This window comes from Manduca sexta, chromosome 12, assembly GCF_014839805.1.
Source record: "Manduca sexta isolate Smith_Timp_Sample1 chromosome 12, JHU_Msex_v1.0, whole genome shotgun sequence".
Classification (NCBI taxonomy): Eukaryota; Metazoa; Arthropoda; class Insecta; order Lepidoptera; family Sphingidae; genus Manduca; species Manduca sexta.
The window spans coordinates 12448946-12462075 of record NC_051126.1 but is presented as its reverse complement, the minus strand read 5'-3'; the positions used below and the strand labels follow the sequence as shown (position 1 = coordinate 12462075).

General features: G+C 37.8%; 1 protein-coding gene across 1 annotated transcript; it reads right to left on the bottom strand.

The window, feature by feature from the left end:
• Positions 1–813: 813 nt before the first annotated feature.
• On the bottom strand, positions 814–13122 carry LOC115451862 (inositol polyphosphate 5-phosphatase E). Its single transcript, XM_030180261.2, has 10 exons — positions 12310–13122; positions 12055–12168; positions 11658–11786; positions 11308–11465; positions 10610–10882; positions 10078–10178; positions 9641–9766; positions 9270–9387; positions 8845–8986; positions 814–1680 (listed from the first exon to the last, which is right to left on the bottom strand). The coding sequence occupies exons 1-10, from the start codon at positions 12966–12968 to the stop codon at positions 1566–1568; spliced, it is 1935 nt and encodes a 644-aa protein (XP_030036121.1). The 5' UTR covers positions 12969–13122; the 3' UTR covers positions 814–1565.
• Between the last annotated feature and the right edge of the window lie 8 nt (positions 13123–13130).

Sequence of the window (13130 nt, the reverse complement as noted above, 5' to 3'; positions counted from 1 at the left end):
CCTAATTTTACAAACACTTGAAATTCGATGACAAATTATAGAACAATTACTACATATTATAATCAGAGCGCAACAATATCAGATACTGAATGGAAAATATATAATTCATTCGATATAAAGTGAATAAATTTTGATCGATTAACGAATCCTTGTTAGATGGACGCTTGCGAAACATCGATTGTCAAAAAAATATTTTTGTAGAATGATGAACTATATTCGGTACCTATACAGCGAAACAATGTATTATGCATGTACACACCTTCTATATAATATTGACAACCAAAAACTGGTTAATAAGGTCCATTTATGTTTGGAAACGGATTTCTTAGCTTTATATACTAATCTTTTTGTAATAATTACAATGGAATACGCACTATAATATATTATACGAATACTGACGGTTCGATACTTTTTGGATACTGACTAGATTTGTCTTTTTCGTTATTAAATATAATTAAGAAATATTTTAATCGAGCTGTATCGTTACTTATAAGCATTTTATATTATAAGCGACAAAAAATCTTTATTTCTGTAAGAAATTTCAGCAAAATGAAGACTTAAATTGATTCCAAACTTGAGAATATTTCATAACACCGAGTCATATGTTAGCTTATTGTATGCTCGATTAAAATATTACTTTTATTATAAACATAAAAATAAAAACGTCTTTTATTGCACGTTATATTTACTTATCAACTAAACAAACAAAAATAAATAATAAAAAATATATGGGAATAAATTAATAAATAACATTTATGCGAACATAATTTTGCACTTTGAGTGTAAAGTTTTTTTTAATAATTGCATAAAAAATGTAGCCTAGTATTGTATTTTTCTTATGTTACTTACTACATACGTAGTTATTTTGGAACATATTTGGGTAATGAGAACGTTTTACCGTATGAAGCAATCGAGTTTTCTTTGTTGAATGTCATGTTGTATAAAAATAACATTATACTGTAAAAAAGAAACATCGATAAGAATAAAGGATATGTCGAGTGAGTGTGACAACAAAATTAGAAAATAACAAAACACTACGAAATACGGCTACATTATCAACAAATTAATATATTAGATATGTTCGCTTAAAATTTCCTATATAAAAAAAAAATAATACACGATAAATTATATTCCCTACCCTTCCTAATTTGAAAATATTATAATGTTTATTTTTTAACACAAAAAGTTATTGTTTGTAGGTTGCTTTATGGATGGATAAGATTTCCTGCTATTTCTATTAACAAACTTTCTAAGAGTCTTAAACGACGAATTTTATCGACTGTGTTGTTTTAGTAAGTTACCAATTGACATGGAATATCCATCACTAATGTCAGTTAATCATTTGACAAGATTTTTCCTAAACAGTTTAAAATGTATAAAAAGATACCATGACGAATATATCCGTCGCAGTAAAATAATTCGACTATTTGTTTTATTGGCTATAGATCTGGTAAAAATATGGACAGATAAGCTGGTTAAATATAAACATGGAGTCTATCACCTAATACTGATGTAACAAGACAGAAATTTGGCCCGCATAGAAACAGTTGCGTCGAACATGTATGTTATTGCAGATTGCATACCGCGGAGGTGCCGGGCGCGTGGTCGAGGAGCGCGCGTCTGCGTTTGATGCCCTCCAAGTACACGTCGCGGTTGAACATACCGGCCGCTAGGGGAACGCTGAGAATAGGTTTTTAGTCTTAGGTTATAATCATATTGAGTAAGAAATACATTTTCTTTTTATTGTCTTAGTAGACAAACGAGCGTTGTACGTCTGATGTGTAAAATATACTTAGTTTTCGACTAACGTTATTATAAGATGCCATTTACGGCCGTTTAATAAACAATCTCAATCATCGATCCAACCTCGGGGATAAACTGAAATAAGTAATTTGTAAGTGTGTCAAAAAACTCTGTTCTAATTGGTCTATTTTGGCGGTGGATCGAACGATTTGGATCGTTTTTAAAAAACAGCGGTTAGATAAATCATTTTATATACACCGTGACTTTGTAGTCGTTTTGGAACCGAAAAATTTGAATTCTATATCAATAGTAGAAGTGAAAAAAAATATCAGTTTAATAAAATTAAAACATTATGTGCCTTCATAAAACACACAGCGTTGATGTGAAGAAGCTGTCTATGGTTATGCTTTGTCTATAGTTATATACCTATATAATCTGTGGATTCTGTTTACTTACACCTTCTTCTCACCAGAGACGCCACTGTCGTGACGCTTGTGGCGAGTTGACAGTTATTTGAATCATAGCGTTTGTGGTTTTGCTGTGTTTTGCCGCGAAGTTTCAGTGATAAAGAATTGCAAACAACTTTATGTGCAAAATTAGTGCATCAAGTCCAAATTATTCATCATTTACTTCGGTAAGTCTTTAGCATATTTTAAGATGAGTGATAATCGTGTTTATGACCAAGATAAGCCTGATTTTGTTGCTCCGGAGGAGAACAAAACAGGGCTACGGGCTCGCGTGAAGATTTACACAGTTCATCTTCTTCCTCATCTTCGGAAGATGAGGAGGGTTTCGCTAGCCCACCGCCGAATAAACGATCAAAACACGATCACCGACATAGCTCATCTACCGTCAATGATCCACGAATAGACGCATTAATGACTCAGGTAGCTTGTATATCAGATTATCTTACGAATTTACCGTACCATTTACATACTGCAAACCAACCTTCGGATAATTTAATAGGAAAACCATCAACATCTTCTTATTCTAACCGTGTTACACATAATAAGGATGTTAGGAAGAACAAATATCATGATAATAAGTTCCACCGCCCTCCAAAAGAATAAGCCAGATTTTAAGAAGAATCAGCCCTTTCGTCACAGTAAAAAGGCTCAGAATACAAGCACAATCCAAAGACATCACAAAAGTGACTATCACTTCGAAGGGGTTGTTTAAGAAATCATTTAAAAGTTTGGAAGGAATTGGGCGCAGGCCCATTTATTCAAAAGATTATAACCTATGGCCGTATACCTTTCAAACGAAAACCCCCTTGCAGTATCCATACAGCCATATACAAAGAGCTTTAACAACCAAGACAACGGCCCAAATGTCAGAGGTCATAATCAAATTAAAATCCCAGAATATTCTAGAGAAACCATTGGTAATAAATTCTGGTTTCTTTTCAAAAATGTTTTTGATTCAGAAGCCAGATGGGGGGGTACGTCCTATTTTCGACCTCCGGAACCTCAACAGTTATGTTGCTACAAAAGATTCCAATTAATTTCTCAGGTGGACGTTATGGATTTCCTTCAAAGTCAGGATTGGTTAACGAAGATAGACCTTCAGCAGGCTTATTTTCATCTACCCATAGCGGAAACACACAGGCGTTTTCTGCGCGTCATATACAAGCAAGAAATCTTGCAATTAACAGCCTTACCTTTCGGTCTATCCTCTGCTCCTCAAATTTTTGCAGCCCTATCAAATTGGATTGCGGAAATCCTTCGGGCTCGAGGAATCAGGATTATAGTATATTTAGACGATTACCTTTTGGCCCACCAGAATTGTCTCAGCCTTACCAAACAGGTTACGGAAACCGTGACTCTCTTAGAGTCTCTAGGATGGCATATAAATTACCAAAATCAACACTAATCCCTACCCAGCAGTTAGAGTATCTGGGTCTCAGGTGGGATACTCAAGTCCAGACAGTAAACTTACCCTTCAAAAAAGTTCAGTCAATACAAACGAGCATTCGGGGCATTTTAGAGGTAGAGAGTTGTACCTTAAGACAGGCTCAGAGCTTGCTAGGGCAACTAAATTTTGCCAACCATACAGTACCCAAGGGCCGTTTACATTGCCGCCAATTCCAGGTTTTTCTCAGACAGTTCAAACAGACCAGACCTCGGGAGAGAAGGCTACTAACCCCCTGTGTGATACAAGACCTAAATTGGTGGCTGAAAGAGATAGAGCACAGTACGGTCTCTCTTCAAAGAAAGGAAATTACTCATTTCCTCACCACAGATGCATCGGATGCAGGCTGGGGTGCCCAACTAAATGGGGTGTTCTTGGCCAAGAGGTGGACATCACGCCAGCGGAACTGGCATTCCAACGTAAAGGAATTGTACGCAGTTTTTGCGGCCATAGAGAGTCGGCAGGTAAATTTGTCAAATGCGCATATCCTAGTGCAGTCAGACAATCGTACACTAGTGGCGTATATAAAAAATCAAGGTGGCACTCGCTCAATAGCACTGCTAAATCTCACCAGCAGGCTTCTGGAGCTAACCGAGCAGCTCAACATAACGCTGTCGGCATGTTACCTCCCGGGGAGGCTAAACGGCATTGCAGACCGCCTGTCGAGGGGTCGGCCAGTACCCGAGTGGCACTTGTTACCCCAGGCCACGGAGGCCATATTCAGACAATGGGGAGTTCCGGATATAGACCTGTTCGCATCCGAAAGCACCGCCGTCGTTACCAGTTACGTCACGCTGGATTCACAAGATGGATCAGCAGTATACTGCGACGCATTCAGTCGCGAGTGGGACTACTAATCTTGCTTGTGTGTTTCCACCACCCAATCTAATTCCCAGAGTTCTATCGCACCTCAATACCGCGAAGGGTCTTTACATAGTGATAGCACCCCAGTGGACCCAATGTTACTGGTTACCAGACCTACAAACTCGAGCAATAGAGGATCCAATAACCATATTGCACCTGCAGAGGGTACTCATAGATCAGACCACCAGGCAACCACCTACCCAGGTGGACAAGATACATCTCCAGGCTTGGAAGGTTGGGGGTGGTCGGAACACATCTCGCATTGGAGTGTAGATGAACAAAAATTATTAAATAGCAGCTGGCGTTCTTCAACTCTGGAAACATATAAGGCTCCGATTAAGCGCTGGCAATCCTGGTGTAAATCAAATGACACTAATGATAAATCTCCAAAGGGTGAAGATATTGCTCGATTTGTAGCAAACCTTTTTCTTAAAAGAAAACCTAGCATTTAATACAATTCTTCTACACAAGTCAGCCATATTTACTCATTGTAGACCGTGGAAAGAAAATTATAATAAAAACTTTTTATTCAGCAAATATTAAAAGCCATATCGCTGGCTAGGATACCAACTAAAAAGACGCCTATCTGGGATACTAAAATATTATTTGACTGGCTGTTAGCTACTCCGCATTGTGAGACACTTTTGACATATCAAGGCGTACAGCTTTAATATTGCTTCTGGCATCTGGTCGCAGAATACATGACCTAACCTTGCTAGAGGTGACTGAGGAAAGTCTTGTTATTGAAAATGACAAGATTATTTTGTGGCCTAAATTTGGTTCAAAACTGACACAGGAACACATCAACAATCAGGTTGGCTTTTGTTAAAGAACCAGAATGTTAATATTTGCCCAGTCCGACATGTCATGAAACTCTTAAAAATTTCCAAGAACCGTCGAGCCAGTGGTGGTAATATAATAAGCCTTTTATTTCCATTATGGGAGTCATTAAACCAGCTTCTAGGACAATTATAGCTGGATGGATCAGGTCCATTTTCAGGGAAGTTAAAATAGATGCACCCCTGGCAGCATTCGATCAGCAGTAGCATCAAAGAGTTGGGTAGAAGATAGACCTGTACAAGAAATATTAGACAGAGGTAATTGGAGGAGTATGTCAACATTCACCAATCATTATTGCCGCAGAGTACAAAGACGGAATGATCATTCTGAAGATTTGTTGCAGAGAACATTCTCAGTTATATAAACAATAGTTATTATTTTATTATTATTGTTATTTTTGTTTTGTTTGATTATTTTACTTTATAATGAGAATAGAATTTATAACTGTGATCAAAATGATAGAATTATACGATTTTAATTTTTATATTTTCTACTTAAATAAAAAAAAAATATATATATATATATATATATATATATATATATATATATATATATATATATATATATAATTGTGGTAAATATAATAATCACATAGCGTTTGGGTATTTAATTTCTCCCTTCTCACCAGCAGATAACAAACAGGTCTTCACATCAACGCTGTGTGTTTTATGAAGGCACATAATAGCACTGTTTTGCATTCCAACAAAACAGATATTATGTGTAGAATAAAACACACAGCGTTGCAGCAAGGCTCTTGCAGGTGAGTGAAGACACGTATGATTCAAATAACTGTCAACTCGCCACAAGCGTCACGACAGTGGCGCCTCTGGTGAGAAGAAGGTGTAAGTAAACAGAATCCACAGATTATATAGGTATATAACTATAGACAAAGCATAACCATAGACAGCTTCTTCACATCAACGCTGTGTGTTTTATTCTACACATAATATCTGTTTTGTTGGAATGCAAAACAGTGCTATTTTTTTTAACATTAAAATGAATACTCGTTTCCGAATAATAAATGAGAACTCGTGGTAACGCCACTACAAACACTACGATTGGTCCCATTCATAACTAAGCGGCAAAATATTCTTCAAAAAAATAGGTACAAAGAGACCGCCGCGCCACGTCGCGTCGTCGCCAATCACGTGCACCCCCCTGATGTACCTATACCCGGGCACGGCGAGCGCATACACTCCCGCGCACCCCCGCCCGCCGCGCCGTCCTTCAGTCAGTAATGCGACAACACGCGCGCGATTAGGCTGTTTTGATTTCGTAGCCATGCGAAAATGAGTCGTCAGTATTCAATATTCAAACGTGGAGTATTTGTCAATGGTTCAGCTATACGCTGTTGCTAAGTAAGTACAATTTGGAAGAGGTTAGGCGGTTGTACTCCCAGCCGGATCATTTGAATGCGCTGCGACTTCACGGGATCGAAACTCCTCAAGTTGAATTCACTCCCACTATCTTGGCTGCGCCCCAGCGCCTCTTCCACGGATAATTCTGCGCGCCGGCTCATGTGCAAGGCCGAAGACGGCTGAATAACTCGCCGGATAACGAAGAGGACATTTTGGAATACTTTGAGTGGGATCCTCGGCGACGCATGAGAATGGCGGCACGGAAATTTAATGTTAGTATTTTTGTGAAAACATTAAATACCTACGGATTACACCCGTATCATTTCCGTAAGGCGCACGCAATTCACGACAATGGTGCACTGGTAATGAACATTACTGGACTCTCATAAATCTCACCTCACATGATACAGGAAGACCACCACCTAGTTCGGTTCAGTGTCAATGTTTGGGCCTGCATTATAAACGACCAATTAATTAATAAGGCCTATTTTTATTGAAAGTCATCAAACGGGCAACTCGTATTTACAAATGTTAAAAACAGTAATATTCGAATTATACGAGGAATGTACTACCAGCACGATGGCTACCCCGCTCATTATGCAAGTACAGTGCCTGCCTACCTCAACAACGAGTTTTGTGACCTATGGATTGGCCGCGGCGGCCCCGTGGCTTGGCCGGCGTGAAGCCCGGAGTGAGCACCCCTTGATTTTGTCTTGTGGTCAAAAAATAAAAAAGACCCGTGTATTTCCGGGAACACAAAACATGTGACGAGTTACGAAGTGCGATAGTGGACGCCTTTAACCGAGTGAAAAGTGACAGACACATTGCGAAAGCTTAAATACAATAACTCAAAACGTGCACGTTTGTGTATCGAACGCGGCGGACATTTCGAGCAGTTGCTTAATGCTTCGTTACAGGGAAGTGTAAATAGGTAATTTGTAAATAAACTGTTTAGGTATGTAAGTTGATTATTTTGTAAATAGCTCCAATTTTTTAAATACGCCCGAAATACTCATAGTTCGCTCGCGCTGTTTATTTTTATTACTTAGACAATAAATTAAGTAGGTATTTTATTGGAAAGTAATGCTTTCATAAAGTAGGTATTTCCGACGGTCCTAAGCCCGTGTAAAGTATGAAGGAGAAATTGGAGTATCCATTTACTTATTTAATTGTGATTTTGAATAAATTTAATAATGCTTGTTCTTCCAAAGTGAAAATGAAAAAAACAAAAAACAATTGCGTTCGTGCCTCGTATCAACTGATTCATGTGAAATAGGTACATAGCGTAATGAGTTGTGATGTGATATTATCCCTGAAACAATCAATACCATCACCATGATAAAGCATTTAATTTAAAGGTGGTAGTGTAGGTACTAGTTTTTAAATCAAGGGACTCGGGAACCGCGCGCGCGTCTTATCGCTCTTGGTAGGTATCAGCTGACACACTTTGGTAGTGTGCGTCGTTTGTGAATAGATCGTCGCGGCGTTACTATAAAATCATTATCAAACTCGAACGAGTGAAAAATATTATTTGGATTATTTTTTTATTATAGACAGTAGAATTTATTCACTATTTTTTCTTGGTTCTACAAACTGTTCTAAGTAACCACGCTTCGGTTCCAAAACGACTATGAAGTCACGGTGTATAAATAGGAGTGATTTACTAAATCCATCATCATCATCATCCGCAGGGTGTCCACTAATGAACATAAGCCTCCCCCAAATGTTTCCAGATCGATCTATTGTAAGCGGCCTGAATCAAGCGACCTCCTGCGCCATTTCTGAGGTCATCTGTCCATCTCGTGGGTGGACGTCCGAAGCTGCGCTTGCCAGTTCGTTCCCACTCCAGAATATTCTTGCCCCATCGGCCATTTACGAAATTAATTTATTTTATATAAATCAAATGTTCGAACGCTACGTTTGCCAATGGCGTCTTGGCAAACGTAGCGTGGGACGCCCTCTGGACAGATAGCGGGACGACTTACACAATAGGGCAGCGACTGGATGCATAAAGCAGCAGACTGGGCTCTGTGGCGTACTTTGGGAGATGCCTATGTCCAGCAGTGGATAACGTGCTGATGATGATGATGATGATGATGAGAATGATAGATAATTTAAAGCTACTCACACATCAGTGCCCGGCCGCAGCGTGGTGGAGAACAACGCCCACACGGGCTTGTGGTCGCTCGTGCACACCGACTGCACGGAGTTGTACGCGAGGCACTTCACGCCGGAGGACGACACCGGCGCGGTGCTGATGCGACGCAGACCTTTGTGAAACGAATTACGATTCATTTTCAATTGACAATACAATTCTATCTAGGTAAAAAAATTTTTTTTTGAGAATTTTTTAAATTGTATAGCCATTAATTATCCAATAAAATATATTTTAATGGTTGGAACTGAATATACACAAGCTGATCCAGCAACGCGACACACGCTGGCCATTATGGCGGGTTTTAACATCTTTTGTACTGTGATCGCTATCCAGGCGGATGTAAAATATATTTTACCACCAACAAATCGTTTTATTGAAAAAAAAAAGAAAAATACCTGAAAAGGCAGAAGACACGTTAGATGTCATAGTCCGAGACTTGTAGAGTATCCGGTCGGTGTAGGCGGGGGCGCGTTGCTTGCTGGAGGTGTCGAACTGTTGGCTCCCGGGGTCGTACTGGGAAATAAAAAACATTTTTTTGTGTTTTTTCTACGTTTTTTTATATATATTTTTTTATAAATGACATATTGATGTTATAGGGGGCAAAAGAGCATACGGTTCACCTGATGGTAAGTGATTACCGTCGCCCATCAACATCTGTAATTCCAAGGGGCAAATAGATGTGTTGCCGGCCTTTGGATCGGAGTCATGCAAGATCTGTTTGCATTTTCGGTAGTAGTCATATTTCTATTACATAATTGAGGTATACCTTATAAGTAGGAGGGAAGGTGATCGGTGCTTCCCTGAAATCCCTGAACGCAGCGCCATCCTCTAGCACCGCAGTCAGCTGGTCCGCGTGGAGAAGTCCATGGGGTAAGTATGGAGGTAACGGGAACTGGAATAAAAAATACATTATTAATATATTTGATAACGTAAAACCAACAGACACTTTGTATTTCGTGCATATGTTTTTATTTTTGGGAAAATTCATTAATTATATTGTGCATTAATAATTTAAAGTTTTAACTTTCATTTTTTAGTAAATTTAAGTATTTTAGAACCATAAATAACAAACAAAAAACTCTATGTATCGTTAGTAGGAGACCCCTTAGATAGATATACCTAACTCTCGTAATATCTGATTTTTTTCTTTTTCTATACGTCAAAGAGTAAGATTATCTGAGGACAATAATATATTTCTTTTACCTGTGTTTGTTCAATCCACCGCATTACTGCCGCTCTCGGCTCGCCAAGTCGAAAGTTCAAGTCGCCACACCAAAACACGTAGTCGAAATTATTGGTTACATCTGGAAAATAAATCTCATTATTACTGCTTATAATATAAATGTAAATGATTGTGATAATGTTTGTAAACCTCTGGCAGGAAGGAGTTTTCACGCGGACGAAGCCGCGAGCAATACTTAGCGTAAATAAAAAAAAAATCGAATCTTACTAATATTATAGATGGAAAAGTAAGAAAAAAAAGATTTGGATGTTTGTTACAAGTAAACACAGAAACAGCTGAACGGATTTGTATGAAACTTGGTACACAAATTACCATGTCCTGCATTAACATATAGGCTCAATTTTCTCCTGTGGGAAATACTGGGATATTTAATAAAAACAATAAATACACTATAAATCATTACAGTGTTTTAGTGACAGGTAGTGGGAAAGGCTTTCCACAAGGACGAAACCGCGAGCAAAGTCTTGTATTTACGTTATATGCTCCACCAACCTTTACTTTTATGCCTGCACGGCAAATTCTTTGGCAAATCGATAGCTCTAATTATCCTTTTGATGTCAGACACTCGCTCTTTGACTTTCTCCTGGTGCGCTGTCAAATGAGCCGTTACAAAAAGAAATGTTGATCCGAATAAAGCAAAGGATATGGCCACAGCTCCCTTTGTACGGAAAGCTGTTCCAGGTCTGACGGATAGGCTGGCATCTTCAGGCAACGAACAGAACCATATGAGGTCTCTCCTTATGAATACTGTTAGATGTATTGTACCTAAAACAATGTAAGCTGAGTTACTAATAAAATAAGATAGAGTCACACAGTAATTGGATAATGATTATTTCTATATTTACATGAATGTTACATATTGAAATGAAATATATTTTTAGATTTTTGATGCAGTTTTAAAATTATAATTTTCTCCCAATGGTTTAAAGACCTTGCAGCCTTTATAATAACTTCCCCCAATGGGTAAAAACATATATTAGTTGCTTTGTAAAACTATTTTAATTCATAAACTGATTGCAGTTTTTTTAAAATTTTACCAATTTCATGCTTTAAATTGCATTAAGTGATAAGATAGGTAGTAGTTTATATAAAGTCCTTCTTAGAATGGTATAGTTATTTTTTCACTCATCAACAAATTCAGGAGTCTATCTTCTAAAGTTTATAGTTTAAATAAACAAATGTTTTCACACCTAAATAATAAGAATGAAGTAATAAATGAGATGGTCCCAGTACTTCTTGAATTGTTATCTCCCATTCTGTTCTTTCTGAATATGATTCCTGAGTGCCGATTGCAAATATATCTGGTACATGTTTCACTTGGTCTGGGAAAATGAAATCTGCTAATTCTCTGAAAGCATATAATGATATTTAAAAAAATTGTTTATAGTGCTTGAACGGGAATCCTGAATTTTAAAAATATGCAATAATATAACATTTATGTGTAACAATTGTAATAGATTATTTAAGAAACTAAATATGTATACTGACAGAAAACTATTATAATTATTTTTCAAAATTAGTTTCCGGAAACTGGTCATACCTTGGTGGGGCCTGCCCATTCATGTTCCAAGTGCCAACAAATATTTTCACTTCTCTGTCTGGGAATACATGTTCTAGTTCTGCAGCTCCTAGCAATGAATGTGATGCCAGCCTGCCATAGAGGTAATTTCTGTAAAAGGGAGTGTACAAGAACCATAAAGTTTCAATAAAAAACAAAATCACATACAAATATTTCTTAGTAATGATTTAGTCTCAGTGCATGTGTTATTGAATGTCAATGTTAAAAGTATATTTCTGCACATTATTAAGTAAAATGATCTATGTTACAAAAGTTATATGTTCATAGATACATTTTATAAAAGTATAGTTCTGCACTTCGATGATTAAAATGATCTATGTTGTTAGTGACCTGTTTATTGATAAAATGTTATAATAACCTTTCCCTGGCTTCTTGTGTTGGTATGAGACGTAAAACTTGTGCAGCGAGGAGTGAGTTGCGAGCCAAGCTGTCTGTGCTGCCTGCTCGGGATCGTGCTATTGTTGACTTGGACCTGGACACATACATGATGATAGACTGCACACACCGATAGAGAACACCAAAATAGCGTGCAATTTTTATAATATTTTGTTATGGAATTGTTGATACAAGTAGAAAATATTGTTAAATAACTAAATAGATTCCATGAACATACCTTCTCTTCCTGTCTAGAGAACTACTCCGATCGCTTTCAGGCGATGAAGAACGGTACAATGGCTTTGATTCATTCGAAATCAAATGGTCAGCTGACAACCGCTTGACGAACAATTTGTTTTTTGTTTTTATACCTTCAAATGATCCGGAATGTTCAAACAACTTTTTACTATCGTCATTCTTGGGGAATTGCACTGTAGCTCTCGCTACTTCGTCCGATTTAGACTGAGAACATGATATAGTTTGATCACTCAAACTGTTTATTGAATTTGTGACTGGGCTGCAAGGATCCGAATTCTCTTCTTTTGAGGTCGGTGCGTCCACCAAGCTCTTAGGACGTGACCGTCTAAAGAACGTTCGACAGCATTTTGGGTTGATATCATCGTCATTCTTACTGTTATTGGAGTTATGATGAATATTGTGAACGATGGGTTCTGTATTAGAATTTGGCTTTGATTCCAGGGAGTCGATACCGGTATCAGTAGTGTGTGCACTGTGGGCTAGGAACGGATCCGAGGGAGATATAGGACGCGATGTAGGCTGGGATAATTCGTCATTAGAATCAGTGTCAACATAGCAACCGACTTTTGGCGATTTTTTAACGAACAAGCGTTTCCGCAGCGAGAGTTTTTGCTTTGTCCTGGTCGGTGAGGTTGTCATCTTTGTTAAAATGATAGTGAGACCACTAATTTATGTTAACGATTACATTTTTACTAAATAAACGAAAAATAACCTGTATCCAAACTGACATTTTATTTTCGTTTTTAATTGGCGCGGAATTTTGAAGCAAATGTACCTAGATTCATACAGCCAAAGGAATTT

What these genes read in the sequence shown, in the direction of transcription:
- LOC115451862 (XM_030180261.2), bottom strand. Translation starts at nt 12,968, where the DNA reads ATGACAACCTCACCGACCAGGACAAAGCAAAAACTCTCGCTGCGGAAA. An exon ending in TCTCTAGACAGGAAGAGAAG is followed by an intron (nt 12,169 to 12,309) that starts GTATGTTCATGG and finishes GTATGTGTCCAG; the next exon opens with GTCCAAGTCAACAATAGCAC. An exon ending in CTGCGGCCGGGCACTGATGT is followed by an intron (nt 1,681 to 8,844) that starts GTGAGTAGCTTT and finishes ACCTATTCTCAG; the next exon opens with CGTTCCCCTAGCGGCCGGTA.